At 42.4% G+C, this 15,910-nt stretch overlaps 1 protein-coding gene across 3 annotated transcripts in view; it reads left to right on the forward strand.

The window, feature by feature from the left end:
• The window catches only part of anks1b (ankyrin repeat and sterile alpha motif domain containing 1B), a 180,917-nt gene extending 169,215 nt beyond the window's left edge, over positions 1-11,702 (forward strand). Inside the window, exons 23-29 of one of the 3 annotated variants that reach the window (XM_083906997.1) lie at positions 2,249-2,320; positions 4,482-4,568; positions 5,551-5,688; positions 5,769-5,936; positions 7,867-7,989; positions 9,256-9,347; positions 10,476-11,702. In XM_083906997.1, the coding sequence (XP_083763123.1) occupies positions 2,249-2,320; positions 4,482-4,568; positions 5,551-5,688; positions 5,769-5,936; positions 7,867-7,989; positions 9,256-9,347; positions 10,476-10,524 (729 nt within the window). In that variant the 3' untranslated portion in view covers positions 10,525-11,702. The remainder of the gene's footprint in view (positions 1-2,248; positions 2,321-4,481; positions 4,569-5,550; positions 5,689-5,768; positions 5,937-7,866; positions 7,990-9,255; positions 9,348-10,475) is intronic. The other 2 variants (XM_083906998.1, XM_083906999.1) reach the window with 2 other exon arrangements.
• Positions 11,703-15,910: the final 4,208 nt, after the last annotated feature.

Below are 15,910 nucleotides of genomic sequence, written 5' to 3' on the forward strand. Positions count from 1 at the left end.
GCCGACTAACTTACTAGGCCGCCGACTAACTAAGTTACTTACTTACCTACTTACTTACTTACTTAACTTACTAGGCCGCCAACTAACTAAGTTACCTACTTACCTACCTACTTACTTGGCCGCCGACTAACTTACTAGGCCGCCAACTAACTAAGTTACCTACTTACCTACCTACTTACTTACTTGGCCGCCGACTAACTTACTAGGCCGCCAACTAACTTACTTACTTAACTTACTAGGCTGCCGACTAACTAAGTTACTTACTTACCTACCTAGCCGCCGACTAACTTACTTAACTTACTAGGCCGCCGCGTTTTGTCCAGTGTAAAACCTCCTCCCTTCATGTGTCTCCCATGCATAACCCTCTCCTTTCATGTCTCTTTCGTGCATGACCCCCTTCTTTCATGTCTCTGAAGAGCCTACCCTCTCATTTCATGTCTCCGAAACGCCGGGGGGATCATGCCCCCCGGTCCCTCCCATCCTCCACTTTATTGCCGCTCCGCACCACCGAGTAATCTCTAGGGACCGCGAGGTGGATTCGAACCAGCCACCACCAGACTGATACAACCTTACAGTTGTGAACTCAACCACTACGCCACACATCCCTGAGAGATTTGGGAGCTCTTGGTGCTTTTCAGTGTTCACTTTGGATGTGGAACCTTAAATGTTGGCGTATAAGGGGATTGAACCCATAACCTCAGGATCCTGAGGACTGCTCCTTAACCAGTTGAGCTAACTCCACACTCTTTCTTTCATTTTTCGAAGTCCTATTTACTCTTTTTGGTTGAATATTGTATTTAAAAATCAGTCCATGCAAGATTTGAACCCATTCTCACACGAATCTTAGGAACTTGAGTCATTCTCTTAGTCCCATGAGCTATTTGTCCTTGTGTTTAGTTGCAAAATGGGAGCCTTTCAATAATCGAACCCATGACCTCAACGTATTGAACTACTTAATAACGTCAGTTCAGCACATGCAGCAAAACAGTTAGAAAATGAAAGCAAGAGTGTCTAGTTAGCTCAACTGGTTAAGGAGCAGCCTTCAGGATCTTGAGCTTGTGGTTTCAATTCCCTTATACTCCAACATTTAAGGTTCCACATCCAAAGTGAATACTGAAAAACACCAAGAACTCCTAAATCACACAGGGACGTGTGGCGTAGTGGTTTCATTCGCACCTGTAAGGTTGTGCCAGTCTGGTGGTGGCTGGTTCGATTCCACCTCGCAGTCTCAAGAGATTACTCACTGGTGGATTTTTCAACATTTCCTGAATTCTTTGTCTTTCTGTAACAAACAGAAAACAACATCATTTGTATGTGAAGACAAGTGAAATGAAAGGTGTTTGTTTACGGTGGGGCAGTGACGTCACGTCATTAGCATTAGCCGGTGGCATGTGAACACTTGTGATCAGATCATGGATGTTAACAACAGTTGTAAACATCAATAGAACATCTAAGAAATGTGTGGATCATTTTTAAGCAGCACTTACCACATGTTTGTCCTCATCCTCCTCCCGGTTGTCTCCTCCTGCTGGCTCCAAATGGCAAACAGGAGTGGAAGATTCCAGATGGATTTATCTAAACTGCCCTCCGGTGGACAAACGTGGTCAAAAACGTCATAGTATAGTATAGTCATAGTATAGTATGTTGTCCAAAAATGGTCAAAAACGTTTTAGTATAGTATGTCGTCCAAAAATTTACCAAAAAGTCATACTATAGCATGTTGTCGAAGATTTGACCAAAATTCATACTATAGTATGTCGTCCAAATATTTACCTAAAAGTCATACTATAGCATGTAGTGAGCTATCATGGCAAATTTATTGCAGAGTAACAAGTCTGATCAAAGAAGCTGTAAATGTTTCTCCCCTTATTCACTAAAAGCCCAGCTAGGTTCCAAATTTAGGGGATAAGGCGGCAAAGGGAGGGCAGCAGAGTGGTGGCCTCTTGTCGACATAAACATTGTCCCTGTAAAACACTGGCTGTCACTGGCTTCTCTATTAAATGTACACTGGTTGAACCTGTACCTGACCACGGACTTGTGTCCAGACAGGTAGTGGCAATAAAGTTCCTCCAGGAGTCTTGATTCAATCACTGCTGTGTGTATGACACAATGTTACTGCACCAGAACACAAACACAGCTTTAACAAATAAAGTTGATTGTTTACATTGTGCAAAAATCTCAACATCTCTAACGTGCTGCTGTTACCAAACCTTCACTAAACCTGTGTGTGTTTGTGTCTTTTCTGCAGTATCTGGGCTCCATGCTGGTGAAAGAGCTGAGAGGGACGGAGTCCACACAAGATGCCTGTGCCAAAATGAGGGTAAATCACAGCTTCTTACATTTTACAAGTGCTGCTGCTCCTGTAGTCATGTTTGTCTACAGGTGCATGAACCTGACCTGAGGAATAATCTGCTTTGGTCTTAATTTGTAGATTATGTCATTCTTTTTGCACCGCTCAGACACTATCAAACAACTTTCAGGGAATAGAGTAGATCTCAGTAAAACATGTTGACAGACTACTTTCATTGTCTTCACGCCGTGGTCCGTCTCAACCTCTTTGTGTAGAAGACGCCTTAGTGCTGTAATTAAGGGAATAACTTCTGCCACAGATGCATCAGATGATCAGATCATCATCTTTAGTTACCTGCTCAAAGGCGGCGAGAAGAGAGAGATGTTCTCTGGTGTGAAGTGAACGTTAATCTGATTAATGATCTGTGCTGAATGCAGCCAAGTTTCGCTTTTGCAATTTTTGGCCGATATGTTTTCGGGTGCTGAATTTTCAGTGCATCCCTAAAATTTTTATTATTTATTATCCTTGCCTGAGTGTCCCACAAATCCCCTTTTCCCTAAAATCCCCTTATTTCTTCCTCCCACTCGGTGTCACTCAGCTTCACACTCCGTTTCCTACCACCACTATCTTTCTCCTGCTATCCATGTCTTCTCCTCCAGCTTCTATCCTCCTGTTTTTTTCTTACATATTTTACTGTTAGACTGTCTCCTCCAGCCTTCAGTTAATATCTCTCACTTTCATCCAAAGATGCTGCTGCATTGTGCAGATAAATTATGAGAATCCTGAGCCTCTTCATCTTTTCCCTGTCTGACACAACCTTTGTGGTGCAATTAAGTGAATTGCACATCATATCACTCTGGCTTACACCGGCACCTGCTTGCCCCTCGTTCCCAGCATCCCCTTCTTTTATCTGTCACTCCATCCCCACACCGTGGAGGTAGATGTGGATATTTAAATCCCAACTTCACATCCTTCGTCACTGCCAGCGTTGCCTTTGTCAGCTTTTCTGCAACTACATGATCCTGACAGGGCTGAACTGCAGCAGCAGCAGCAGCAGCAGCGTGCTGCAAGTGAGGAGCAGAGCAAAGAAAAGAACAAAGAAAAGACACAGATACGGAAAGCTAGTAGAGTAGATTTCGACAGCGGGAGAATGAAAGGACAGAGTGTGATAGAAATGTGGATACAGAGAGGAGGAGATGACAAGGGAGATAGTCATCTATATTTAAGATTTTGGCAGGTAGAATGACAGCTAGGAGGGCAAATGCTGACGCCGCCGTAAATCACCCGATTCCCCAAAGCACCTCGCTGCGTAGTGAGCACAGATACAGGTAATTGAGACGTGTTAAAGTGCCACTTTGTAATTAAAAGGAAGAAGAAGAAGAGATAGTGTCGGAGCCCGTTATGATTTAAAATCCAGCAGACTTATTGGGTGTGTAGTATCACAGCCAATTGAATTCAGAGATTTAATTTGAACGTCGTGTTTTAATGAAGCAGCAAACAACCTTCAACCACTTGGAGATGATTTGAATGGACTGGTGTTGGAGTTAACTTCCTTTTTGCGTACTTCATGCTTTCCTCATCATTATTATTACTAGTGCAGTGCCCGTAGGAAGTATTCCTATAGTGGGAGCTGAAGAAGATTTTTTCAGTTATGGTAATGCATGATAAGGAACGTAAAGGCTAGAATAATACAAACACTGTGCAACCTCATTAGGCACAACACAAATGTGCCTAATGTTTTTTTGAAGAAAGTCAGCTCACTGTCTAAGTGAATTTCAAAAAAAAAAAAAAAAAAAAAATTAAAATTATTCCTTAAGAGATTTGCAAATATTTTCGACGGAACCTTGTTCAGGGCGATTCCGACTATTATGATGGTAAATTTCAAGTCATTCCGAGATACTTTTTTTTTTTCTGATGAGCCGCTGCTTGGTGTAGCATGATAAATCAGTGAAAATTAAAATCTGCACGGTGCCCTGCTGGACAACTGGTAATTACTTCACACAGTCTGCAGTGCTTGATGGCTGTATTTAAAGTTTGAATGTTCCATGGGTTGAATTTCCAACAGTGGGGTTCATCTGTGTTGTCCTTTTTTTGTTTTGTTTTATTATAATTTCTCCTTTTATGTGACAAAGTCACGTCTGCCTCTCTCCTCTATGTGCCTCTATCTTTGTTTTCTTGTGTTTACTCCAAGAAGTCGACAGAACAGATGAAGAAGGTGCCGACCATCGTTCTCTCCGTGTCCTACAAAGGAGTCAAGTTCATCGATGCCACAAATAAGGTAGACGCTCACCGGCTTACTCAGTGCGACGCCGACTGAAGAACACGTTAAAAGGTCACACTTTTGAACACCAGCACTGGTGGTGGGGGGGTCGGGTGATGTCTCCTTTTGCTGAAATTAAAAAATGAATAGGGTGTGATAAGGCTCAAGGTTTTAATGGGAGTTATTTATACTATCAACTATCGCTGATGTTAGGGCTGAACAATAGAGATTTTGTCTATGTTCTAAGGCAATTCAAATAGTAATGACAATGATTGGAAACATAGTAGTAGCTATTGTTTTTATAGCATCGTGTGTTAATGCTCCATTATTTTTAGTACACGGTAGATATATTTACATTGACTTTTTTGTCTGTAATTTGGTCACGGGACAGACTTTAATTGTGTTCACACAGTAACTGCCAAATAGAAGAGTCCCATTTATTCTTACCAGGTAGTGACTCGGGAGCATTCATCCCCCCCCCCCCCCCCCACCTCGGTACAAAAGGTGACAAAGCAAGAAGCTAAAGATAATTACAAGTCACTCGCCTGCAAATAAGTAATGCATTCATTTAAGCTTCTGTGATACACAAAGCACACACACACACTTGCAGTGACAAAAATATGCACAGACAGATGTTTAAAATACACAAAATGTATAATTAGTCCAAATAAGTTGGACTTCTTTCTTGCATTCTTGCAAAAACAGGTGTGAGATGAAATGTGCTGGTACATAAAATAACAAATTTTTGCTTAGACATACCTTTACATTTTGCTGCAGAACACTTTTCAATATCTCCGTCCTGATCCAGCTGTGAATAACGCACAGAAGAGATAACGATGTAACACAATAAATGGTAATGAGAGTATTAAATAAATAAAGTGAAGCTCATTAAAGATGTAAATTAAAATGGGACAGTGGTTTACTCTGCATTCTCCTCTCCAGTTAATTCATCAGAAATCACACACATCCTTATCCTCTGTGTTCTTCTGTGTCTCTGCAGAATATCATTGCGGAACATGAAATACGAAACATCTCGTGTGCTGCTCAGGATCCAGAAGATCTGTCTACGTTTGCCTACATCACCAAAGACCTCAAGTCCAGTCACCACTACTGCCATGTCTTCACTGCTTTCGATGTGGTCAGTACCAACGTCGGAAAAGGAAGTCTGTGTGTGTGTTAGCCCACATTCCCATCGTCACGTTACCCTTCTCTCGACAGAACATGGCGTACGAGATCATCCTCACGCTCGGTCAGGCCTTCGAGGTGGCGTACCAGCTCGCGCTGCAGGCCAGAAAGAGCGGCCACGGCTCGTCCACGCTGCCCGAGAGTTTCGACAGCAAGCCCAGCAAACCTGTGCCCAAACCACGCATCAACATCCGCAAATCTGTAAGCACACACATGTCGCTCAACTGTTAAGAGGGGAAAATCCATCACAAACTGAAACTCACACCAGTGACCAGTGATTTTTCTATCCCCTTTCAAAATTTGATTCACAAAGCATGATTTTATTCAAAAATCAACATTTTTGTGATGGATTTTCCCACTGATGTTACTGCATCACAGTCCTAACCAGCACCTCATCCACATTTAACTCATCCCTCGACTCTGATTCATCACAGTCTCTCATTGCCACTCATTTACTAATTTCACGTCATTTTCAACCCTTGGATTATCCTCTTGTTTTGCGTGGGTTTTTTCCGTGACACAGGTGTAGCTTGATATTTGAGTGTCCTATAGGTCGCAGGATTACATCCTCACTAAGAATGCTATAGTGCTCCATGTTAAATTCAAAGAGATTAAATGTCTACCTTCCATCTCACGTACTGCTATCTTCAACAGTTGTCTAATTGGTTTGCTAAACCCTCGCTCTGTGATATTAGATATCATTCTATCATGTCTCTAAGTGCAGACGTGATCCTTCCTTACTTTATGCCTCCTCCGGCCAAAAGCGTCACAAAGTCTATCTGCAAACCTGTCAACCTCACATTAACTCCGACACAGGTTTAAAATAGTCAGACTAACTCGCTCTGCACACGCCTCGGCTGGCATAGCAGCACATGTGTGTCTAAAAGGACGTGGTATAGAGTTACAGGGGCTGACATATCAGTGTGTTTGCAGCGTTACATACTCACATACTGTGTGAGTCATGGAAAGAAGGAGATGGTGACGGAGGAACGCTCTCATTTTCTAAAGTTAGATAGAGAGAGAGAGAGAGAGAGAGAGAGAGAGAGAGAGAGAGACAGTGAGGACAAACAGTGAGAGAGGAAGGAAAACAAGACAGAAAAACAGCAGAGTGTAGCAGCGTTTGTGCATGCGTGTGTGTGGTCCTGTGACCATGGAGATCATGAATGATGGCTTGTGCACACACAATGTGCTGACTCCACCACAATTACATTAACCATTAATTGCCTTTTCCGCTCTGTGCTTGTGTGTGTAGTCAATGGCCTGTGATGTGTAGCAGGGTATATACTGCAGGATTCACTTAATATTCCTGCCACCTGCCAGCCATAATCTCCATCCTGCAGCACCTTGGAGACCCTTGTGCTATAAAATACTGTTGCTTTGTTTTTCTTTCTGCCCACAAGTATCCGTTTCTCCACACCCTCACACTATCGTTGTGTTATCTGAGCACAACTGCTTGTAAATCTCCCTCAACATCCACTCAACTTATCCTTATGAGTGTCTGATGTGATGTGAGACTTTTGTCTTTGATCTGCTTCGACGTGTTTAAGTGTCCAAGTGTTTAAGTGTTGCTTCAAAATGGAGTTGAAAATATATGACCGTGCCTATATGAGACCGACGCTGGTTAATTAAAAACGAGTGGAAAAATGTTGTCAGAGGTGTTTAAATAGCTCGTCTCCAGGCAGCCGATTGGCTTCCACTCATCTATGAGTCACGTCAACGCTTACATTTATATGTATAAATAACTAAAAATGCAACCAAAAGCTCTCGTGCCTAATTGGCTGAAACGTTGTCTGACAGAATGAGCGTCTGAAGTGATTGTGGCTGTTGCCGAGTGATGTCTTATAGGTTTTGTTTCCTGCCATATTCATCATGCTGGGCGTCTTGTTGCCATGCAGGAGCTGCTATATAAATGTAGCGTACGTTGAGCTTGAGTTTTGCTGTATTCTGGCGTTTGCTGCAGTCCTCTCGCTGTTGCCAGGGCAATGACCACGTTGTTGCCATGGCTTTTGCTTTGGTTCTGAATTGTTGTTGCCATGCAGCTGCTCAACCTTGTGGTTTTTTGCCTTGCTGTTCTTCTTGTTTGCTGCGCAGCAGGCCCAACTTGACCATTATGTGACCTCTGCCCCTGTAGGTCATGTCCCCCTGCAGCCGCTGGTCACTGGGCCACATTTACACCCCTCACCGGCCTCCTGTCCACCCTTCTCTTCCTCCCTCTCGACTCCACTTCCATCTTCCTCACAAAGCTCAGTCACAGGTCCTCCACGCTTTTCCTTCTCTTATCCTTTGTTTCTTCATGCCTTTTCTTTTAAGTCAAGGACAAAGCGTCATCTGTAAGTGCTTCCATTTTCCTTCTGTCACATTCTTCATCTGACTGCATCCCTCGAGTGTCCTGTTTGCAGTGAGTGTTTGTGTCTCATTCTTTAAGTATTTACTCCCCAGTTAGCGTCACTGTGAAGCTAACCCACTTCCACCAAGTGGTACAGTTTGATTCATGCCATGATAGACTAACTTTGAAAAGGATACTAAAAGTAATCCATCTGTACGTCCCAGTTTTTGGTTCCAAGCACAGTAGACCAGCTTCTTGAGGTTGATGTTGGCCACACTGCTGTCCATTAATTTGTCAACAGAAAATCAATCATGTGACAATAGTGGAAAAATGGCGATGATTTTCCTTGAGTCTTTTCTCAAACAAAGATCGTCGTCTTCTTTGGATAAAACAGCCACGCACAAAGACGACCACCGTTTGTGAAAGACTCATCGGTGATGAATCATGAAACGGTCTCTGTCACGGTGGCGATTTGTTGAAAATGCACGGTCGTCCAAAAGTCGTGCCGATTGGTTGAATTTGTGTTAATTGTGTGATCACAACGTTGCGAGATCCTTCATTCAAAGAGTGTAGATATTAAACCTATAGTAAAGGCAGACAAACAGTAGTCAGTGGCTTCATGAGTGGGTGATGAATTTGATCGTGGTGCTGCTCTGACAGAGTTCTCCACCAAACAAGATGATGTCAGTGATTTAAAAGTGTGTCTGTCCTTAATCCTGTAACCCCATAACAAGATTACGAGGCCTTGTGACTGCTGTCCGAGTGTGTGTGTGTGTGATGGTGCTGGTGTGTAGTATTGACGCTAATATCTTTGTGACGGCTGCTACTCAGTTTTTGAAAGAGCTTTCTGAGGATAAAGACATGGTTTTAGAATTAGATTTAGGGCAGATGGGTATTTTATCCTTACTAAAAGATGAATACAAACCTGTGTGTCAGTGCGATACTTTAACATATTGTTATAAAGGTGACTTTCAGGATCTGCAGCATCCACTACATCACTCTTTCATTCCACCATATTAATGTTTTCACCCGTTGTACTAAGCATGAACCTGAATCAGGCAAATGATGAATAACGTACATGCTCAAGAAGTGTACGAGTGTGTGTCTCCTTCTCCCACCTCTCGTCCATCGTTTTCTTTCCCTCGTTGTAACGTCTTTCCATTTTCTTTCCTCCTGCGTCTCTTCTTATTTCAGATGGAGCAGCCGTCCATGGACCAGAAGGGTCACGCCAACGTGCCATGGATTGTGGAGCCGGGTCAGGAGGCCAAGAGAGGAGTCAACACCAAGTACGAGACCACTATTTTCTAACATACACCCGCCTTGTCCACTCCTGTGTGTGTGTGCCTTTCAGAGGTTGCCCTGTACTGGGGCCCCGCCCCTGGAGTTGGGCTCAAGCGACGCACGCCGCCGCTGTGTCACCTCACTGGCTGAAAATAATTTAAAAAAAATAACATCCTGCCCCGCCCCGCCCCGCCCCACCATTAGCTGAGCCTGTCCACTGCATGATGACGTTTGGCGCTGCGCCGTCTTTCTCTTTGTCTCCTCTTCTTTCTTTCTTCCGTTTCCGCTCTCCCCTTCTTTGGCCTGGGCCCCCCCCTCTTCCTGCCTGCAGGCCTGGCGCATGACCTTTGAACCCAGGGGTGTGGTGCAGTCCACCTGTAGGGGGAATGGTCAGCTTCGTTTTCCCCACTTCCTGTCTGTGGGTCAGTCAGCGGTTGTTGTTTTTGCTTCTTGTAGATAGACGTTGAATCTGTCTATCTCCTCTATCTGCCTCCATCCCTCGCTTGTATCCACAGTTCAGCCCCTCTGTCCAGCTGACAACCTGAGAGAGAGAGAGAGATGTGAAATAAGAATACTGCTAAGAACCGTCACAGTGTTTTAACTGTCTGTTCAGCCTAGAGCTGGAGATATGGAGGGATCTTTGTCTAAACATGACAACTGAAGGGAAGCAGCGTAGACTTTTTTTTAAGAATGTTTTTTTAAAAACAAAAGAGGAGAAGAGATGTAGCACAGTCTAACTTTAGGCTTAAACTGGTTCATTCAGCAGGCTACCAGAATGTACTTCAACTTTTTGATTCTTTATATCAGACTTGCTTTTTGAACGTTGGTTTCTTTGACAAACAGCTTTAAACTTGACCTGTGACACAGGAAGATGTAGGTGTTCTATGCTTTGATGGCACCTTTTTTTTCAGAACACGTGTACATATACGGTATGTTCTGCCAAGTGGATTTTTTTCCCTGGGCGTAATCCTAATTTTATTTGGGGGAAGAAAATCTTGTATGTAAAAGGTTTTTTAGCATGTGGCTTTGTGAGACGCATGGTGGCCATTTTGGATTTGCTGAGCAGGGGGGCCGGTGGAGAGGCGGCGGGGCTGTGAGGGCTCTCTCGATAAGTGATGTCATCTCATTTGCAGGGCAAAGCCGGACGCTCATGTCTATTACTGTGGAATACAAAGAATGTAGCCAGCCCTAAACACGGACCTTGTCATACATACAATGCAAAAAGGACTACAATGGACTACAAACATGGAGGCCACTGCAGTGTTTAAGGTTGACTACAAAAAAAAAATATTGATAATTCATCCACATGATGCTTGACACCGTAGACTCTTTAACACACACTAACTGAACTACATGGACAGACGACGGTCTGCTCTGAATGTACACTTATTTTGAAGCAGCCTCAACTTTCTGCAACTACAGCAGGATCTGTTTTATGCAGCCAGCAGGGAGCTTTTGGGGAGGTTAGAGGGCATCTGTTGGTAACTGACATTGCGCCAGCTAAAGGCACCACTGGGCATGTGTCAATGTTGGAATGGGTATGTGTTCGATGACGACGACGACGTCTGGCTGGCTCTTTTTTTTGGTCTTCTTTTTATTTTCTTTGAAGTCAGAAAATAATAGAGATATATATGCACAAGCGTGTAAATGTGATTGGACTAGCTGCAACACGCTTTCAACTGCAACAGGTGTGTCACCTCTGTGAACTAAACTGCATCTGATGTTTAAAAAAAGTATTCTATTCATATTGCCCGACATTTTAATGTTTAATATGAGAGTATTATATGACCATGATGATTATGATTATTCTTGTGCAATTCTTGTCTACTGTTGTCTTAATGTTACATTATTTTTCTATGATATGCTGAGATCAAACTTGAGCTTGAGAATGACGGCCATCCTTTAAAAAAAACATGTAAAGAAAATGTCAAAGTAGACGATAGTACTTGTACACAGAGAATGGACGTTGCCGTTGGCTTGCTAACTCGTCAGGTCAACATCATTTCTCATGGAGCTCTCCTCTTCTCTAGCAGATGGACTATTTTAAACGCAGTATTACTGTATCATTTGGATGAGACATTGTCCGATTATAAAATGTATATAGATATTTTGCCAACTCATTGTTCATATGTGTAATGTAAAACAGAAAAGAAAAAAGGATTTGCAGTATATGGCACTGGAAACAAGGTACAAAAAAAAATAACGGTTGGAATTAAAATAAATAAATAAATAAAAGAGAGAAAAGTGTTACATGTAGAGATTGTATTTTGAGTGAAAACTGAAATGAGTTATATGGTTACATCACTGCTGACCAACTAATGTACATAGGCTTGGGCTTCCAGCACACTGATTTTTGTAATTTTGGCCATTATTTATATCCTTGTAAAGCACATGAAATAAAATACAACTTGTACAACCATTATTTATCCTTTAAGTTGTCTATGTCATTTTCTCTTTTCACTTTATATAGAAAAGGTCTGTTAAAGTATAAACAGAGCAAAAACAAACACTTGCTAAAGGGACAAGTTGTTTGGCATTTTTTAGGACTTAATACAATCAGTGTATAATCACTTAAGACTAAGAATCACATACACATCCAGCAAACTGAAATGAGTGCCAACACTGTTGTGTGGTTCTCTTCTAATCAAGAAGAGCCAAAACTATTACACTAAATAACACGTGTGTGTGTGTGTGTGTGAGACAGTTAACATCGAGTGACACATACCTCAGGTTGAATTTGACACCAGGCTTGGATGAGGGCGACTCCAATGCTCGTCTCCTTTCACTGCCACAGATCCACCTCCATGAAGAACACCTTTACATAGAGACAGAGATAGGAAGGTTATAAGATCAATACACATCCTACATCGTTTTATCTGTAAATGAAATAACAAACTGAGGTGTTATATGTGGCTAAGAATTTGTCCAAGACTGTTTTCCTTGTCTCCAGCCCAGTGAATAAGTCAGGACTACATCGACTCTGACAACGAGGTCACCACCGGGTCAGCCTTTCACTACCTTTCTGCTTTGGTCAATCAACTTCCTCCCCTGGCCTCAGCCCAGCTGATACTTTGATACAGGTGCTAATGAAACCAGGCTTGAACTGTTGCTAGTTTCCGTGGCAACCAAATCCCTGCACAGTCTGACCCGTAAGCCTCTGTGCAATGTTGAAAAAGCACAAACATGTAACGTGGACGCTGCCATGACAAATAGACAGCTCGGCATTGCAGCAGCCATGTATTGACTGAAGGGACTTAACTCTGCTGAACACACAATATGAATCTGAATGAGTAACAATTTCCTTGTTGATGAAACACGTTTCCTGTGGATGTTTTTCAGAGATTTTAGGCCAAATATTAAGGGTTTTACCCGCTGACATGTCATTGTAAATCCAACACACGTCTCTCTGACACTGCTGCAGCACAGGTGTGAAATTAGTGAAAGATTTAGCGCCGCATTCTCATGTACATGAATGTATTAATCAGTGAATTACAAACACAACCCACAGAAGAGAACGCGTTTATGCAATAAAACAAAGCTTAGCGATGCAGGATTTAATTAAACAAACATGAAACGGTTGGCAGGGTCTGGGGGGCTGGAGTCCCTCTAGCTGTTCTCAGCACACGGTCTGCACAGATTTGACTGACGAAGCCTGCAGCCAGATATTAAACCCGAATATGTTCACAGTTTAAAAGCATCCACAGAGGTAAGTGGAAAATTTAGGTTCATCTCAGGTCAACAGGGGGTGCTACAGTAATTTCATATCGAATTATGTAAATGGCACTGCTTATTAAAGTGGTAATTGAGTTTTTTTTTTGAAAGTTTGGTTGTATGAGGCATTAACAAACATGAATGGCTGCCAGTGTGATCGAAGAAGAAAATTATTTCAGCTGCTTAAAAAGGCACAGACGATCTTTACGACTGGCATTTGTAAACCGCTCACTCCTCTGCACCAAATTTCACTAAGAAAATCAGCAATTTTATCTTTTGGGGACGCAGCAGCTGCTTTTTAAAAATTATTATATTCATTTTTGTATACCGCAATGTGAACGTGGTACAGCAAAACACAGTTTCGAGTCGGGGGGGACCCTTTTTACTGCTGCACCACACAGCTGGGGTAAGTATCTGGGGTAGTAATTGCAGCAATGAGCAATTTACTCCACTACATTAGCAGAAAACGTGTTACAGAACCAAGAATGTATGCAGTACAAGTTCACACACATACACATTCTCAACTTCGCTTGTCCCTCTCGCGGTAGTTTAAAAAATACCGTTGTGTATCGTAAAAAAAGCCGTTGACAATTGAATGAGTATGAGTGTCCATGTTGCAGGCTGCATCCCAGCATAGACCATAAATGGTACATTCACTAGTTTATCATGGATTTCAATGTTAATTTGTGCTTTAAAGGCAGGGTTGTCTTCTGATAATTAGCGGTCTTTGATTTATTGGCATCGACGAACCCCATTTTCAAACTCTAACCCTGCATAAAGGTTCAGGTTGTGCTTTATATATAAAGGCTAAAATAAACTACAGTATGCTCCACAAAATACAATTCCCATCTCGTAAAACAGGTTTCTACAACGATCCTTACTGCAAGATTTACATCACCGTCTTTCACGAGGCCTTATACAACTCGTATTAAATAAAAAACAACACTGTGATGTGTAGTAGTAAGGATGAGTGTTTGTGATTGAGTGCCTACTAAACTCCAGAGGACTGATTTACAGCATCAGCTATGAACTATAAAGCCTTACACTCTGCAGGCTGCACAGTTAAAATCTGATTCTGCAACCATCACAAACGACTGCTCGGCTGTTTTCTGCAAAGACAGTTTGGTGCATTGTGGCGAGAATGTTGTATTTATTTTGTAAAGAGCAGCAGACCACTGTGGAAGGATAGTGGGAGGTGTTTGAAGACATAGTTTGTGGGAGATTAGAGCGCACATGAAGAGCAGTCCAGTGGCTGCTGTATTTAGACTCCCCAAAGCTCGATTTTTATTTCCACTGCTGGCAGAGGTGGAGGCGCAGGACTTGACAAGGCACAAAGAGGGACAATGAGAGGAGAATAATGGAGCATGACAGGAATACACAAAGACAAGCTGCAGATTATTTTTGCACCATGAAAAGAAAACCTTGGACAATGGTAAGATGGTGGTTTGTTAGCAGGTTTCTTAGATTTCCTCCTGTCTGCAGTGCAGCGAAGTATAAGACAGGAAGAGTACACTCTTTGTTTGTGCGTCTGTGTCAGACTGCTATAGAGGGCCAAACTTCCAGATGGTATGTGCTGCACACAACTACCGACTATGTAGAGAACTGCTCACGTACCAACAACATAAAAATCATAATATCTGGCATTTGTTGAGTAGACACAGCTTCAATCAGAGAACAACTGAGTCCTGGTCACGTTTGGGGCAAAAGCAGCTGGTCTGTGTTCACAGTTAGATTCAGGTTTACCTAAATTACCCAACTTTATTACACACTCAGAGTCAGGAAAACGGAGGAGGGGGATCTGCACTGAAACCCTGTTTTACATAAAGACAATTTTCTGCATTTTAATGACTGGCTGAACAACAACACCTGGCAGATGTGGCGCAACAGCACTCACATTATCATAATATACTGAAAAACAAGTCAAACACAAAAAAACAAATGGCTGGATAGTGAAGGAGGAATAAACTGCTTCTGCGAAAAAGACTTGAACAAAAGGTAAGTGTACCCACACACAGGCAAACACGTAACCTGCTGGGCTTGGCTCAGAATGTGCAAGAAAAAATAAATATAAAAGGCTCCCCTCAGTGTTACAGGCACAAACAATTCACTGTGGACTGTGAGATTTTATCTCAGTACAAAGCTCTGGACAACATAATCCTGCACTGTCCTTTCAAAGGAAACGCTCTCAGGTGCACTTCCTGTTTACCGTCTGCTTTCCATCACCAATATAATCCCCAAATAATCCAAATTACAATACAATTGGAATGTTGGCAGACGTCAATAAATGTCAAATGTTTGTGATTTTGCTAAATTAAAAAAGAACAACAAATAAATAAATAAGCTAACCAATATTGACTAATATTTTCCAGTTCTCCTCTTTATGGAGCACAAATGTAGCTACAGCTGCATTACTGTACATTTATGTAACTTCTGGGTTGCTTTCAAACCAAAAAAGAATAGAAAAATCGATATAGAGTTGGGAGGACGCCCAAGGCTGGTGATGGTGAAGACAGAAAATCACCTCTCAGACTTGCCTCAAGTTCATTTTCACTACATTCGCACATTTGTATAGAACGTTTGCATTAAACATGAGGTTTAAATCTGTTCCTGCTTGGAGTGCCACATGAGCAGAGGATAAGTGTGTGTAGTTTAAGTGCTACAGCAAAAACGAGATTTGACCGCACTGCAAAAGAAGTTTACATAAACGACAATTTGCTTTCGTTTTGTGCAGCTCAGTGTGGAGCTGAAATGAAAGGTGGGTGGTGTTAAAGCATGTGTGTGTATGTGTGTGTGTGTGTGTGGGTGGGTGAGGTGGGGGGGCTGCGTGTCGTTTTACCCTGGAGACGACAAAAAACTA

The sequence above is a fragment of the Microchirus variegatus genome (genome assembly GCF_963457635.1).
Source record: "Microchirus variegatus genome assembly, chromosome: 20".
NCBI lineage: Eukaryota > Metazoa > Chordata > Actinopteri > Pleuronectiformes > Soleidae > Microchirus > Microchirus variegatus.